Source organism: Octodon degus, unplaced genomic scaffold (genome assembly GCF_000260255.1).
Source record: "Octodon degus isolate 3935 unplaced genomic scaffold, OctDeg1.0 scaffold00031, whole genome shotgun sequence".
In the NCBI taxonomy this organism is placed as follows: domain Eukaryota; kingdom Metazoa; phylum Chordata; class Mammalia; order Rodentia; family Octodontidae; genus Octodon; species Octodon degus.
In genome coordinates, this window is record NW_004524607.1 from 15,679,684 (window position 1) to 15,696,272 (window position 16,589).

At 46.0% G+C, this 16,589-nt stretch overlaps 1 protein-coding gene across 8 annotated transcripts in view; it reads left to right on the forward strand.

Moving 5' to 3' along the window:
• The window catches only part of Iqce (IQ motif containing E), a 55,618-nt gene that overhangs the window by 15,908 nt on the left and 23,121 nt on the right, over positions 1-16,589 (forward strand). For 7 of the 8 annotated variants that reach the window (XM_023713356.1, XM_023713358.1, XM_023713352.1 and 4 more), the window contains exons 4-13: positions 1,067-1,195; positions 2,396-2,466; positions 6,793-6,906; positions 6,991-7,041; positions 9,075-9,145; positions 10,317-10,389; positions 10,633-10,694; positions 12,695-12,858; positions 14,529-14,584; positions 15,576-15,757. In XM_023713356.1, coding sequence (XP_023569124.1) covers positions 1,132-1,195; positions 2,396-2,466; positions 6,793-6,906; positions 6,991-7,041; positions 9,075-9,145; positions 10,317-10,389; positions 10,633-10,694; positions 12,695-12,858; positions 14,529-14,584; positions 15,576-15,757 — 908 coding nt within the window. In that variant the 5' untranslated portion in view covers positions 1,067-1,131. The remainder of the gene's footprint in view (positions 1-1,066; positions 1,196-2,395; positions 2,467-6,792; positions 6,907-6,990; positions 7,042-9,074; positions 9,146-10,316; positions 10,390-10,632; positions 10,695-12,694; positions 12,859-14,528; positions 14,585-15,575; positions 15,758-16,589) is intronic. The other variant, XM_023713354.1, reaches the window with a different exon arrangement.

The window sequence follows — 16,589 nt, forward strand, 5'->3', positions numbered from 1 at the left end:
AAAATGAATGATAAAATATGTAAGAATGTTTTGTGAGTGCATTCTTTTTTTCATAAAATTGTCATAATGTGCATAATTGAAAGGTGAAATCGAGGGCTGCCCAAATAGCTCAGCGGATTCAAGCGCCTGCTTAGGCAGATGCAGGGGCCGGGGGTTCAGTCCCCAGGCCTGCCGTGTGCTCCTCCCCCCCATGTGCTGAGATGTGATGGAGACTAGGCATAGTGGCATGCACCTGTAATCCCAGCATTTGGGAGGCTGTAAACAGGAGGATCATTACAGGCTCTGTAGTGAGACCTTGGAGGCCCTCTAATACCCTGTACCAAAAAAAAAAAGAAAGAAAAGGTGAAATCCAAGATAAAGATAATTTTAGAACTTTTCTTCATTTTAATGACAAAATCAAGAATGCCCTGGGACATATAATTTTTCTCATTTCTTTAGACATTTTGCATATTGAAATTTTGACATTACTAATATCAATAATCATTTAATATTTTGATAACTTCAATATTAATTTTTAATATTTACTACTATGTTACTATGTAATACATATGGAAAATATTTATATTAATGGGTATAAAATTATACCTGTGCTATAAGTATGTATATATAAAAATATATACATATCTGAAAAAATTGGAGGGGACATCAAATATAACATTTGTAGGATTATTACATATTTTAAATTTCCATTATTTCTTTATAGTAACAGATAAGTGTAAATGTGTATAGGATTACATATTTAATTAATATGTGTGTATAAAATAATCATAAAGCTGAGCACGATGGCTTACACCAGTCCCATCTATTCTGCAGGCTGAGACAGGAAGATCCCATGAGCCCAGGAGCTCAAGGCTAACTAGGCTGTGCAATATAGCAAGACCCGATCCAAAAATTATTTTCAAGTTCACTAAATAAAATATCCATGTTAAAAATATTTGCCAGTGTTTTTATCTAAAGCCATCATAGCCTTTGAATATTTTGTTTTTCCAGTATTGTTTCTCTAAAGCAATCTTGTGAGGGGACATTGATGTTTTTGCAATGTGAAAATCATGTGTTGGCTTTTCAGAGTCACCTTATTACTCTAAGCCAAGGAAAGTGACATCCTGGAGATCTGCAAGGACCTCGGGGAGCATGCCTCTGAGCAGTAGGATGTCCCTAACCCCACAGAAGCTGTGGCTGGGAACTTCAAAGCAAGGTGTGTGGCAGAGTGCTGGGAATGCCAGGGTGGAGCTTGAGATGACAGAGGTTCTAGCGTTGTCTGTTGGAGTGATGTTGTCTGTTTTCTTCTCAAAGCCCCTGAGTGCATGTGTCACTGTCTTCGAAGTGTGCTCTCTCTGGTTCTGTCCAGGACCCTGGAACTGCCCCTGGCTCAGGCTGTCTTGGTGCTGTACAGTGGCATGTTGAGTGTTGGAGCAGTGTCTTCAGGAGCCACCTGTTACATTTTTAGGAGTTTCCTGGGCTGTTTAGTGTCCACGAGCAACTGATACGGGGAAGGTTGAGGTCAGGCAGCACCTCCCAGTGTGTTTGCTGTGCCATCATATTTAGTAATTGTACCTTCATGCTAAGAATCCTGCCCAGCCCATGAGCTCTACCCTCACCCCAGAAAAGGCAGGGGGCCACCCCACCAGCGCCCTGACTCCCTGACAGCCTGTGAGAATGGAGAGGTTCAGCTTCAGGTGTCCTGCCAACAAGTGTGTGAACATGCTGCTGTGACAGGGAGGGAAGAGTTCTGGATGGAGCTGGCCTTTGCCAGAGTGAGACTGCTGGCTTCGTGCGCGAGCTCCGTCCCTGGGGCATTTGGGAATGTTTTAAGGACAGTACCTCATGAAGGTCATTCTCCCCTCCCGGGAACTGACTTGTACAGCCAGGCTTCCGCTGTGCCAGGCTCCCTGAACTTTAGTATATGTAAATTCATTGTATAAGCAGTATGTGAAGCAAATACAAATTGCAGGTAATAATCTAAAGCCTGAATCCCACCAAAAAAAACTGGTGTGATTTACATTTCTGTCTATGTGTTCTGCTGGCTTCTCTTGTGGGCCTCTTTAAGGCCAGGTAGTTTCATTTGTATTTCACTGTACCTCCTGAGCTGATTTCACCAGCTAAGAGTTATATTTTGGGCTTAAACAGTTTATATTCCTCATATAGTAGGTGTTTCATTAAAACCAAGTAAAGCTATCCTGTATTAGAATGGATGTTGATGCTATGTAGATTTATCTTTGATTTCTTTTTATTTGCTGTGTGAAATCTAAGCATATCACAGTCCTTGTGATTCCTTTTAGTCCTTTTACATAACAAAACCAGAAGTTTGAGTAACTTCCATGTATTCTTCAAGGTATAGCTAGGAACTCTTTTTCTTTTCAATGATCTCATAAAAGGCTTGTATGTCATCCTCTAGGTCACATCCCTGGGACTACTGTATACAGAGAGAAAGAAGACATGTATGATGAGATTATCGAGTTGAAGAAGGTAATGGTTCACCTGCTCTTTGGTGACTTAGCAGCAGTAACCTTCTGTAGTAGTGGGCTGCAAATCAGTATCAGGACAGCAATACCCTTCTGTAACAGTGGACTGCACATGGGTGTCAGTTCTGGGCCATGTCTGTATGGAATGGTGTGAGCACTGTCACCCAGAGCCTGTGCCCTAGTGTCATGCCTTAGGAGCTGGGCCGGCCTAGCTGCACGAAGGCTGTTCATGCAGCAGAGTTTTAGGTAGCTCCGACTGTGTGCAGTCACCAAAGTTGAGATTCTGTGCTCTCATATAGTAAGATGGAAAGGACTGGGTAAGGAGTTGTGTCACTTCAGAGTCCCCACATCCTGGCATTTGGTGTTGTCATAAGGGCTTTGGTACAGAATCATAGCCTTCTAGTCATGTTATGGCAACATTCCACACACCTGTCCTGTCTAGCTCTTCAGAAGCTGTGTGAGATGGATGGGCCGGCTGGCACAGCTGTCATCTGTACCTGAGACTTGGAGAGGTTATTCTGCCCACAGTTTAGCCAGTAGCACAACCAGGATTCATTCATTGCCTCTTAACATGATTGGCGTAGAGAAACATCACCAACACCATTACTACACTGACTTTTCCCCTGCTCTTTCTTTCCTCTTCCCTTCCCTCTCTTCCCTCCCCTCTTCCCTTCTTTCTTTTTATACTGGGAATTGAACCCCAAGCATTCATGCTGAACTACAGTATATCCCCAACCTCTTTTTTTTTTTCTTTTTAAATTTTGAGAGATATCAATAAGTTGCCTAGTGTGGGCTCAAACTTGTGGTTTTCCAGGCTCAGCCTCTAGAGTGCTAGGATTACAGAGGTGCACCACCACACCCAGCTTCACACTGGTTCTTCATGTGCATGTGTGTGTATGTATTCATACCCCTGGAGAAATCTAGGTCCTGTCCTCAGTTTCAGTCTGCTTATAAACCTGCCATCACTTAGTTGAGCTGCATCTATAGGGCCACTCAGGCAGGCACCAGAGTGGAAGCAGGGCCCAGGCTTGGGGAGGAGTCTGGACGCTCCCAATCTGAGCAGCGCAGCCCCGGTAGGCTGTCGTGAGAAGAGCTTCCTGCCCATGAGAGCCATCCAGCTATGAGAGGGCTGCCAGGGAGGACGCACCAGCCCTGTCCTTGGTGTTTCCAGCAGCAGCAGGTGGGCTATTAGGCAGGGCATCATAGAAACCGTTCCCTTTTGGTCAAAGATGGTACCAAATGGACCCTGAGCCCCCAAAAGCTGACTTATCACCATTACAGTACTCCTGGGAGAAATCCTCTAGAAATAGATCTCAGGGAAAATGGTATGAACTTTTTATACTTGCTCTTGTGGGTCTGTGGATAAAATCAGCCTGGATTCCAAATTCACACAGAATAGACTGGGTTTTTAGTACTCTGTTCTTGGGGATCTCGAACATTAGCATTATTTTAGCTACAACTCCTCAGTTTCCTGTTTAAAACTGGGAATGGGAGTTGGAGTGTATTTACTAAGAGAGTGCTAGCCCAGTATATGTGAGGCCCTGGGTTCAAACCCTAGCCAAAAGATCATACCAGTTGGATAGCCCTGTCGTGACACTACAGTAAAATAAATCCATGAAAGTATTCACCATAGTATCTCATATACAGTGATTGTTTTTTGTTTTTTTTTTTTCCAAGATAGGTTATCACTATGTAGCCCAAGATGGTCTTAAACACATGATGATCTTCTTGGCTCAGCTCCCGAGTGCTAGGATTTTAGGCTTGAGCCACCACCCTTGGCACCACTGGCCAGTTTTTTAAAACTTACTTGCAAAACAGATATTCTTCACTTAACTACCTAACAATTTAATAACTTTAGGACTTAAACCTGCATTTGGACTTACAGAACAGTAGCGTGAGCAGCAGTGGGCCTTATGGTGACTTCCTCTACAGTGCCATACTGTAATAATTGTTGCTGATTGTACCATACAGTATTGTAGATTTATATTCTAGTATACTGTACATTAGAGTATTGTGTGTAAGAGTTAAGCAAATAAAAGCAAGGTCACCAAGTTAGTATTTCCTTTGACCATCTCTTCATTCTGAATAGTGTAATGTATATACCATATACATTTCCTTATTTAGTGGCCAATCTAATTAATGAGCTAATTACAGGACCATGACTTGGTCATTAAACAAGGGATAGTCTTGAATTAGATTCAAGAACATTGTGAAGGTAGTATAGCGGGGTCCTAGGTACCCCTCTTCACCCCGAGCAGTGTCGCCAGAAGACTGTCCTTGGTCCAGTGTGTGCGTGTGCTTCTCTAACAGCATAGGTATAGACTGGTGCACCTCCATACTGTGGGAACAAGCTGCCTAGCAGCCCACAGCAGTCCCCGTGCTCCTCCCACTTCTCAGTGTCCCTGCCCCGACCACCATGATCTTTTCCTTGTCTCTGTGGCCATTCTCTATTTTATTATTTATTTATTTATTTATTTATTGTGTGTGTGTGTGTGTGTGTGTGTGTGTGGCCAGCTCAGCCCACCAGGGGGCAGGCTGGCTGGCATGTGGTGCTGGAGGATTGAACCGTGGTCCCTGGGCTTTGGGCTTCGCTAAGCTTGTTCTAAGTAGGTGCTTTAGACCACTGAGCCATCTCACCAGCCCTCTGTGGCCATTCTCTAATGTGCAACTGGGATCACAAAGCATTTGGCCTTTCCAGACCACTGTCCCCTCAGTGCAGCCCTGGAGGCCCCTGGAGGTGCTAGTGGGCTGATGGCCCTTTCTACTTGGCACAGTTCTCACTGTATGCTTCTCATAGTGACAGACTTTTTTTTTTAAATAAGACTGTGATATTTTTATATATTGTCATTTTCATTCAGGCCAGTGTATTTTTTAAAACTTTCTCTTGAGACTCCCTGAGATGTGCTTGGATTATTTGGCACTGGGTAGTTTAGTTTTCAGGGTTTGGAGGTTTGCCTATGATTTTTTTGTTGTGGTTTCAGTTTGAGTGTGCTGTGGCTGTAAAACATTCTATTTCATTCTTCTGCACTTATCAAGGCTTCCTTCTGGTTCCAATGTGACCCAGCTGTTTACAAGAACTGGGTCCCTATTGGTGGCCATGGTGGTGGACATTGCTAGAAGCCCTCTTCCTCCTCCTCTGGCCTTACTGATGTTGCCTCATGTTTTATTCTGTTGGGGTATGTGTGTGTGTGTGTGTGTGTGTGTGTGTGTGTGTGTGTGTTTAAGACAGGGTTTCACTATGCAGTTCAGGCTGGCCTTGAACGTCTTTGTCATCCCACTGGCTTAAAAGTCTCAGTGATCCTTCTGCCTCAACCTCCTGAGTGCTGGGATTACAGACACATGGCCACCATGCCCAGCCACTGCATGGAGAGAGAGGTATAAAGGTTCTGCTACCATTGTGCGCTGATACATTTCCTTCATATCAGGTTCTGCCCTGTGGGCTGCTGGCTTCTAAGAGGCTTCGAGGGGCTCTGTCTCCTGGGTGGATAGATTTTTTAAAAGTGGTGCTGGGGATTGTACTCAGGGCCTTCACACTGGAACTACATCTCCAGCCACTTTTACCTTACGAAAGGATCTTACTAAATTGTTAAGCTATCCAGGATGAACTCAAACTTGTGATCCTTCTGCTTTAGCCTTCCAGAGTGCTGGGATTACCGGTGTAGCCCACTATGCCTTGTGGATGGATTCTTTTTAAAACATTATATATAAGGTCCCTGCCTCTGGTGTCTTTCTATTCTTCAAAGTCCACTTTATCTGATAGTAACTTCTCCATTCCCACTTTAATTAATGTTTACATGGTATATCTTCTTCCATTCTGTTCCTTTCAACATACCCTTTCATTATGTTTGAAACAAGTTTCTTATCGTTATCATTATGTACTCTGTCAATCTTTTAATTGGTTTGTTTAGGTCATTTATAAACAACATAATTATTGATATGTTAAGATATGTCTCCCATTTTCTGTTCTTCCTGTATTATATTTCTCTTTTGTTTTTCTGCCTCCTGTAATTTATTTGAGCATTTTTTAGAATTCCATTTTTGTTTAGTTGAAGTCTTTCAGTGTGTCTTTATACAAGGGATGATCAAAAAAGTGGAGAATGTTAAGAGTATCACATGAAAGAGGACTTCTGCAGCTGCTTCCGAAAGTGGCAAGAATGATAGGATAAGTGTGGCTGAAGTGAGGGGGAGTATTTTGAGGGGTATTAATGGCAGTGTGTCTTTTACTGTAATAATTTTCAAAATGTGAACACCTACCTTATTTTTCACTCATACCTCATACATTGTGTGGTCACACAAATGGGCGTGTGTGAGTGGTGCTTTTCTTCTCCAGTCATTACACACACAGAAAAGTGACGTGGACCTGATGAGAACAAAACTCCGGCGCATGGAGGAGGAGAATAACAGAAAAGACCGGCAGATAGAACAGCTCTTGGATCCAGGACGAGTGAGCACCTGGCCCCGAGGGGGTTCCGGCCTGGGGCTCCTACGTGGCAGGGAGCAGGCTGAACCACATGATCTGCTCCCACAGGGCCCAGACTTTATTCGCACACTGGCAGAGAAAAGACCTGACACCGGTTGGGTGAGTAATCTCCAGCTGCAGAAAGCCCTCCTTAGAGTGTAGTTAGAGACAGCAACATACTGAAGGGATAACACCTTCCCAGAGCACTTGCATGGGAGGACAGGAAAGCAGTGGGCAGAGAACTTTCCAGAAACATCCTCCATAAAGCCCTAGGGATCTCAGAAAAATGACTGAGACTTGGTCAAGGCACATGGCATGGGGATACTAGGCTTACACTATGCAGGCCAGAAAATAAACTAAACTATAGAAAAAAGTCACAATGTCATCTTCCCCATCATGTCCCCAGACATACCTCCACGTCACATGGGTTTCTGAGCCAAGACATAGGAACCAAGCAGCGGCAGAGCACAGTCCTTAAAATAGATGTAAACAGGGCCTGGGAGATGGCTCAGTGGAATAAGTGCTTGCCTAGCAAGTGCAAGGGCCTGAGTTCAATCCCCAGTTCCGCCAAAAAAAAAAAAAAGATGTAAATAACTCTCATGTTACGTAATGATAATATTAAACAAATTGAATGAAATAAAATGGGAGAGATGGAATAATTCTTTGGTTAATGTTACTGCAGTAAACTAGTATCTGGAGAAGGTGTATCACAAAGCTAAAATTAGGGGCCGAGGAGATGGCTCAGTAGAATAAGTGCTTGCCTGGCAAGCGCTAGGGCCTGCGTTAAATCCCTGGTTCTGCAAAAAAAGAAAAAGAAAAAGCTAAAATTAGAATGGATACAATTTTGAGATCATTGAATACAAAAAAAGATGTAATTAATACATTTGGTAACAAAATTAAAATTTGTATAGCAACCTGGAAGACTAAGGTGGAAATAGGTAATATTATAATGAGTGGATGGGAAGATATTATTGACCAATACATTGTTTTATACTCCAGGATATGCAAAAAGCTCTATATAAATCTCTAAGAAATGAAATATACTCTGAAATATAACAATATATATGTCATATAGAAATATCGATGTAACATAAATGGTTAAAACCCAGTTCTCTGGGTGGGACAGATGAATACTTAATTCACAAATGTTTGTGAATTAATGTTTCACCAGAAAAAAAAAATTAGAGAACAGCAAATTGTTCCACAGTGATTCATTCTGCACAGGTATGTGATTTTGATTTCTTGTAATAGAAGGACTCCAATTCCTATTTTTTAAAATCATAAACTGAGGCAAGTGGTTTTCCTGACCTGGGACCCCAGCTGCTCAGACCTGGAAGGCAAAGATGGTGTCTTTTGGCCCTGTCATCTCACTAGCACCCCATCCTTGAGGGAAGAAATGATTTTAAATTACTCTGAATAAAGCCTCACACCATGAACAAGCACACGATCCAAGCCAGTGTTGGCAGGGCTGAGGAAAGCAGGTGCGCTCTGAGCTCAGATGCTACCTCTGCGAAGTGATGTGTAGTCATGTCTGCCCCTGCCTAGCACAGCTTCCTGTTAGGACTGTCTCTCAGGAGCGTAATCCAGTGTGATTTGCCTCCAGCCTAAGCAATTTAGCAACCAAGACCCTCAAAAGAAAAAAAAGAAAGAAAAAAAGAGAAAGGCCTGGGTATGTGTGATCTCCCAAAAGGATTAGCGGAGAAGGAAGGAATGAGGCTGGGGGAGTGGGCCTTCCTTCCCCAGTAGGTGGGGCTCTGGGGCCCCTCCAGGCTGCTATCCTGACTCCAGGTAGACTTGCCTTGGGGTGGGGGACCGTGAAGGTCACTGGTTTTTATTTCTAGGTTGTGATGGGTTCCCTTGTATAACACAAGTGAGGCCAGTTCCCACCAATTCTCTGAGCGCCCACCAGCTTGGGGTGCCATTGGTTACTACCTTCCTGCCCCAGTGGGGTGTCCTGCCCTCCTTGCCCCTCACTCACCCTCCTGAAGTGAATGAGCAAATCCCAGCTCCCTAATCATTGCCAAACCTGTGGCCTGGAAGAGAAAGCAGGGAGTATCTGAGGTGGAAAGGACAGAGGCTGGGCCCACAGCGAGGAAGCACCGAGGGCTGTGGGGCTGGGCAGAGGTGGCTGAGGTGGTGGCCTTCTGTACTAGGTCATCAATGGGCTGAGACAGAGGATCTTCCGGCTGGAGCAGCAATGCAAGGAGAAGGACAGTGCCATCAAGTACGGAGCAGCTGCCAGGCAGTCTCAGTGGGAGGGTTTAGGGCCCAGGACTGTGGGAGAGGCACTCCACCCACTTAACAGTCCCCTTTCTGCTCTGGTGCTTGTCCCACCTCTGCTTCCCCCAGCCAACCTCTGTGCACAGTCCCGCTCCCACCCATAGCAAGGGAAGTATTACTTACTAGCTCTCTGTCTCTGTCTCTTGTTTTTGTTTTTAATCTACATTTCCTTTAATGTCATTAGGGAATAGTATTTCCTTTTCCCTTTTTCTTCTTATATTTAAGGAATATGTTTTCTCAGTATTTCTAGGCCACTTTGTATCTCTGATGTAGATTTTCTAGGTTTTGGTGAGGCAAGCCTTTGATACCCAGATGTTGCTCCTGGCTGCCTCTCATATGGTTTTTTTGTTTGTTTGTTTGTGGAACCGGGGATTGAACTCAGGCCCTTGCACTTGCCAGGTTTACTGAGCCATCTCCCCGACCCCCTTTCATATGGTTTTGGTGGTGTTCCCCATACTTTACCTGTCTGTCTCTGTGTCTGTCTTGTTAGTGCAAAGGGATAGTCTTGCTTAGCTGTACTTGTTTATTTAAGGAAAACTTGTCTGTGCTTCATCTCTTACACAATAGTTCCCCCTCCCATTTGTTTCTTGCTGAAATTTGGCAACTTAAAATTTTTGCATTTATTTGTTAATTCCTTGAGTGTTTCAGAATGCTCAGCTCTTCTTCTCAGTGCCTTTTGCCTGAAGCCTGTGATAGGCAGAGAACAAGGTGACAGAGTGACAGGTTGAAGGGAGATAGTGATCTCCTAATAAGCTAGTTTTTCTCCCTTCCTACTCAAAGGTAATGTGTGAGCCCTGAAGACCCAGTGTTGGGGCTGCACCTTTGATCCAAGTTTCTAAAGTAGGGGCTTTGGAGGAGATTGTCTCTATGAAGCCTTAGGAAGTGGCTGGTCTCACCCAGGAAGGATGCTTTCGGTGTGAGGAATTCCCCCATCAGTTTGGAAACTTGCCATTCATTCAAGGCCAAAGCCACCATAGGGCTCACTCAAGGCAGTCCTTCCTCACTGGGTCCTGTGCCAAAGCCATCCCAGCTGGGCTGTTCTGGGAGTCGCGCTTTCCCCCGCTCACTGTGGGTGTGATGACGTTGTCCTGCTGACTCTGAACCTGCGTCCCCAGCAAACTGCAGATGGACATGAAGACCACCAACCTGGAGGAGATGAGGATTGCCATGGAGACCTACTATGAGGAGGTGTGCATGGAGGGGCAGGTGGCCGGGGGCATGAGAGGCGACCCTGCTGCCGCCCAGGGTTCAGCTTAGACCAGCACTGGCCCACACCAGTGCTCCTGGTCAGCTTGACATGAAGAGAAACAGCTGTAGCTTTTTCTGACTTCTGGCATGGGACAGGGATCAGAACTCTGCCCACAGCTCTCAAGCCAAGACCACTAGCATGTTCGTTTGTATCTTTAATGTTTTCTAATTTGGTACTTGCAGATCCATCGTCTCCAGACTCTCTTGGCAAGTTCTGAAAGCACAGGAAAGAAGTATGCTGTTTGGTACCATGTTGTCCTTGTGTTATGGAGTCACTCTGAGGTCAGGGTACCCGTCACTCGGGAAGGGCATCTCCTGCCCTCATGTGACTGCAGAGCTGACACTACATCTGTGTGCTGATGGGTGATGTCTAGTTTGCACTCTGGTGTTCGCCCCGAGCCCTCATAACTGCCACACACTCAGTGCTACATGCATTAGTGACCCTGCTACACAGCCTTCTCTGGCTCATGACTGGAAGTGCTGCCTGTCAACCCAGATCTACCTTACTAAGATGTGTGCTACAAATCCATTTTGCCACTTAAACTTTTCCCAGACAAGTTTGTTGGAGGCATCGAGGTTCTCCTTATCACATAGATTCCCCTATCCTTTCCCAAACAATTTAATGAAACAGGCTTTCATTAAATTACAGGAGAAGGGCTGGCCAAATAGCTCAGTAGATTAAAGCACCTGCTTAGGCAGATGCAAGGGCCAGGAGTTCAATCCCAGGGCCTGCTGTGCTGGCCCCACAGGGCATATTGAGACTGTGATTGAGACTGGTCGTGGTGGTGTGTGCCTGTAATCCCAGCACTTGGGAGGCTGTAAACAGGAGGATCACTACAAGTCCAGTCTACACAGTGAGACCCTATAGGCCCTGTCCTAAAATACAAAAATAAATAAATTACAGGAGAATGGTCGCATATCATAGACATGGCCATTCCTCTGATCTCTGTAGCAGGCTGCTGGCACTTGGGGGTCCACACTGCCTGGCATGGTCTTCCTTTTTCCCTTCAGCCATCATGGCTTAAAACAGATTGGAAATGGCTAGATAGTAAATAGAGTTGGACCTCATGGTTGTCCAAACGAAGAGTTTCAGTTATGTCTGCTAGAGCAGGGCTGCTTTGTCTGAGCAACTCAAGGGACAGAGTTGGCATTTCCTGAGGGTGGGGAGTAGGGTTGGGGCATCCTGGGGAGAGGGTAAGCCACAGAAGCCTGGGCTGCAGAGCTGGACATACTGGTCATTCGTGGACACTGAGTCAGTGATGCTGGATCAGGACTCCTGGGGGTGTAGGCGTAGGCTTCTCTAAACCTCTGATCAGGTTTTCACCATAATCAGACAACATGTGGTCCCACGAACATTTTGGTTTAGAGATGTTGAAGGCACATGGTTGATTCCTTAGCACTGAGATGCAGCAGCGCTGTACTCAGAGATACAGTGTTCTCCATGGGCTACCTTACAGCATGGAGACACTACACAGTGCTTCAGCCCCGCCCTGTGGGCCGCTTTAAACGGTGACATCACCAGCACACAGCACAAACATGGGTGACAGATCTTTTACACTAAGTAAACCATAGAAAGTACATGTTTTGAGTCTGAGAACCTTAGCTGGGAGTATACATCAGAATTCCAATCCTCTGTTCCCATGTGTGGGTACCTTTGACATCCAGGAGTACTGGTTTTGAGTTTGCAGGTAAATCTTAAGGAATAAGCAAATTGACAAAGGCGTACTGTTCTCCACATAATGAAGACTGCCTGTATTTTTTTTTTAAGGGAAGGGTTTACAGGGTGTTCAGGGTCTCACTACTAGATTAGACTCAGTGATTCTCCTGTTTACAGCCTCCCAAGTGCTGGGATTACAGGCACACTCCACCATGCCCAGTCTCAATCACTGTTTCAGCGCGCCCTGGGGACAGGGCCAGCATGGCAGGCCAGGGGATGGAACCCCAAGCCCCTGCGCCTGCTTGCAGGTGCTTTAATCTGCTGAGCTATTTAACTGAACCTAAGACTGCCTATATTTTCGACCTCATGGGATAAGAGGCAAAATCAAAGCTATTATACCAGTATTTATATTACAAAAAAAAGTTTGCATAAAATTTTAGTGGTGGCATCTAAAATATGATACTAATAATTGAGTGCTACATTTTGTTATGCAGGCTTCTAGTAATAAGAATGAAATCCTATTATGGGTTAACTTTTGCTGACTTGAGGTTTAGAGTTAGCAGCTCAGCTCTTTGTGGTTGTTCCCAGGCCTCTGGTGGAGAAGAAGGTGGGTGTGAAGAGGCAGAAGAAGATGAGCAGTGCCCTCCTGAACCTGTCCCGGAGCATTCAGGAGCTGACTGAAGAGAACCAGAGCTTGAAGGAGGACCTAGACCGCGTGCTCAGCAACTCCCCAACCATCACCAGAGTGAAGGGTATTTCCCCCCCCCCCAAAAAAGGCAGGGAAGGTGCATGGTGGCTGTCCCAGGGGAGTCCTGGGCAGGCCCTGCAAGCCAGTGCAATGGGTGTGTTAGCATTGCTGTGAGTGTGTCAGCCACCCTTCTTGCACCTGCAAAGCCCTGAGTTCCTCTGCTTCACAGCCAACTGTCTCAATAGGGACATTAGCGCATTCCATTAGTAGCAGTGACTCCAAAATGTAGCCGGCACTGCTGTGTGTAGATTGGCTCTAGGCCCTGGAGTTATATAGCAACGGGTGAAAATTCCAGTATGCCTGGAAGACACTGATGTGAGGAGGGAAGAGGGTTAGCAGGTTCCTCAGGGAAAGGTGGGTGAGGGCAGATGGCAGTGGGGCTCTACCACTGACAGTATTGGAGGGAGGCCTCCCCAAGTCATTAGCAGCTGGCCATGACCTGGAAATGCCAATGGTTAGCCTACAGGCACCTGGGACTGTTGGGGCACCAGCACATATAGAAGCCCAGGGCAGAGGCCAATGTAGCTCCTCACCTCAGCCCTGGGAGTGCTGCTGGCTGAGGGAAAGCTGAACAGGGCCCTGGCTCCTTCAGGGAAGGATAGGCAGAAAGGGAGCACTGTTGTGATGAGGGTGAGGGTGGGAGAGGAGGTCAGATTCTGGTGCATCTTGAAGGCAGAATCTATGGAAAAACAGAGACAGTGTGTATCCTGAAAGAGAGAGGGCCTCAGTGCCAGGGTCTTAACTCTGAGCAACCCAAAGGACAGAGCTGACATTTTCTGAAGGTGGGGAGGAGACACAGGGTGGCCTGGACGAGTGGAGGGCTTGGTGGGCATAAGCCTGGGCCGCAGAGCTGGATGTGCTGGCACCCAGTGAGGTTGTAGGGTGGTGTGTGACCAGGTGGAGGAGCAGAGAGTCCAAACCAGGGGTATCTAGAAGGTTGAAAGGTAAGGGTGAGCCCGTAAAGCAGAGTGGGCATTGAGGGGATTCAAGAGGCAGAGGCCAGAAATGAGGACAGATAAGCAGACTGTGGGTTTGGCAAGGTGAAAAGTCACCTGTGATATTGGCAGCAGTAATGTTCTGGTGGGGTAAAACCTAATAGGTGTGGAATTGGGGAAGGGTGTTACCCTAAGACATTAGCATCAGTAACTTTACAACCAAGGAGAATAGAAAAAACACCCAATGATGCACAAACCCTTAGGTGTAGGTATCCATTGGTCTCACTGATCGGTTCTACCCAGAGACGCAGTGGCAGGAATGAGAAAGATAGACAAGAAGACAAACTGGGCTAGGTGGTCACTAGTCTGCCTGATAGGCAAGACTAACTCAAGCACAACAAAAGGATCCTTTATGTATAATTTTGCAAAGTTAGCGACACATAACACAAGGTTACGTAGCGACTAATAGCTGACCTTAACAAGACGGGATGTTTATCCCTGGACTGAGGTAACTTGTTTGCGTTAGGCACTGGGGCCTAGTCCCACCTACACACATTTGATCATTTCCTAGCCTCCTGCAGCTCCCAACACTGAGGTGCCAAGGATCTGCCTAGCATGGCCTTGTGGCTTTGCTGACAGTCTGTGCAAGGGAATACCATCAGACTGGTGCTGAAAAGGCTGGTCTGGGCCATAGGGTGCCCGTCAGATGGGCACTGTACAGACCTGTTGCTTCCCTCAGGTTACATGGACTGGAGCAAGCCTCGGCTGCTGAGACGCATTGCAGAGCTAGAAAAGGTGAGTGGGCTTCTGTGCCATCTGTCACTCGGGACTTGCCTGTCTGATCTGGTTGGAGAAACACTCTCAAGTAACACAGGCATACCCAACAGATGGATTGAAGCTATCTAGCAGATAACAGAAAGTGTATCACTAAAAGTGTAGGCCTGAGGGGTACACTGTTCACGACCCCCGCTTTACGGATAGCCAGGTCATAGTCACACAGTACACATCGTGGGGCTTCTCCATGCATCTGTAGGTGGCCATGTGTGACCCAAGTGTTCCACTGCCCAGACTGCTCACCAGACTCCTCCCCACTCAGGTACTGTGGAATTCACAGGAAGCTGTCCTCCCACACTCTGCTTACCCGAGCATGTGGGAAGTTAGCGTTTCCTTCCATCCCCAGGCTGAACGGTTCCTCTGTCTTGCTGGAACTGGTCCTGCTGGAACCAGTCCTTCCTGTTGGAACTAGTGTGGCTTTTAGCAAAGCAGAGAAAGCATCAAGGGAGGGTATTTTAAATAAGTTCACTTATTTACAAAGAAAACAAAAGAGATTATACACACTGGGTATTAATAAGCAAAGTTTGCTGGATGCTATAGGGAGCCAAAGCAAGCCCAGAAGTCCCCTGAGAGAGCTGCTGCAGCCAGTCACTTTGCTAGCAGGAAGGGAACAGTTTAAGGTAGAAAGCAAAAAGGTTGGAAGTTTCAGAAGCTCTAGGGAGCTGAGAGCAAATAAGCACACAGATCCTCCTAGTGCATGCAACCCCCTGGCTCCACCTGCTTTCTACTGCCTTGTCCCTGCCTTGTCCCCTTGGCCATAGTCTCATTGTCCCACTTCCAATTCCAAACTGCAGGGACTTGTGCCTGCACAGTAGACTGTACCAGCCAACTTAGGACATATGGCAAAGCAGCTCCTGAGGCTGGAGACTGGTTTTCCATGGTCCTATTCTGTGTTTCACAATGGAATGTAGAAGCAAAAATAATATCTAACAAATATCTGTGTTACCTCCAGAAACTAAATTCGATGGAGAGCTCAAAACTGAATGCTTCAGAGCTGGCCAAGTCGAATCCCAACAGCATGGCACCCAAGCAGCTGGGATGGGACAGGCAGGAGGAACAAGAGCACCTTCGGGGGACAGTGAAGAGCCTGAGGGGAGAGCGGAACGAGCTAGAGGCCCAGCTGCTAGAAAAAGAGTAGGTGCCTAGGTGCTGCTGTGTCCGGGCTGAACTTCTGTCCTAGATGTGAGGAAGTGCTCTATGCATAGTAATTATTGCATAAATGCTTTCTAGGACTCTATGAGATGTGATTGAAAAATATATTGTGTGTTTAAAAAAAATTTTAACATTGCCCCGAGTGCCCCTCAAACTGCAATGTTTCTTTAAACACACCTATCCCATGGCTCTTGCCACAGTTCTGGAAGTCCGGTTTTGTGTCTTTATTCATGGCTTCCTTGACATCCTGAATTGATTGAAGATGTTTGCCTTTTGATCATTTTGCCTTTGGGGAAGTCACCCAGGGCCAGATCTGGTGAATAAGGTAGACGAGGGTGCATGGTCACATTTTTACAGCCCTCTTTTCCATTGGATGGTATGTGGCAGCAGATTGAGCACATTTTAACCACACTGCGTGGTGGTTAAAGACACTTATAAAGAAGACTTCCACAACTGCCTCAGAAAGTGGCAGGAGCAATGGAATAAGTGTGCTCAAAGCCGTGGGGTCTGGGGTCTTCGATGGGTGTTCATAGCAGTGTGTCTCTTACTATAACAAATATTTTTAGAACTTAAACATTCACTGTATTTTGTGTTACTCTCCATACACTTGTTAGATTTATGTTATGGAATAAAAGCTGTGCTGGTGGCGAAAAGAAGACACTAAGTGGCCATATGACATCATTAACAGAGAGGGGTAGGTGGAGAGTACCATGAAAATCTCTACATGGAGTTCCAGAGGAATTTCCAGATTATTTCTTCAGGGGGAGGAGTTACTGCCTTGAATTTGTCTAAAAATCAGTTAGATCTTAGGCAG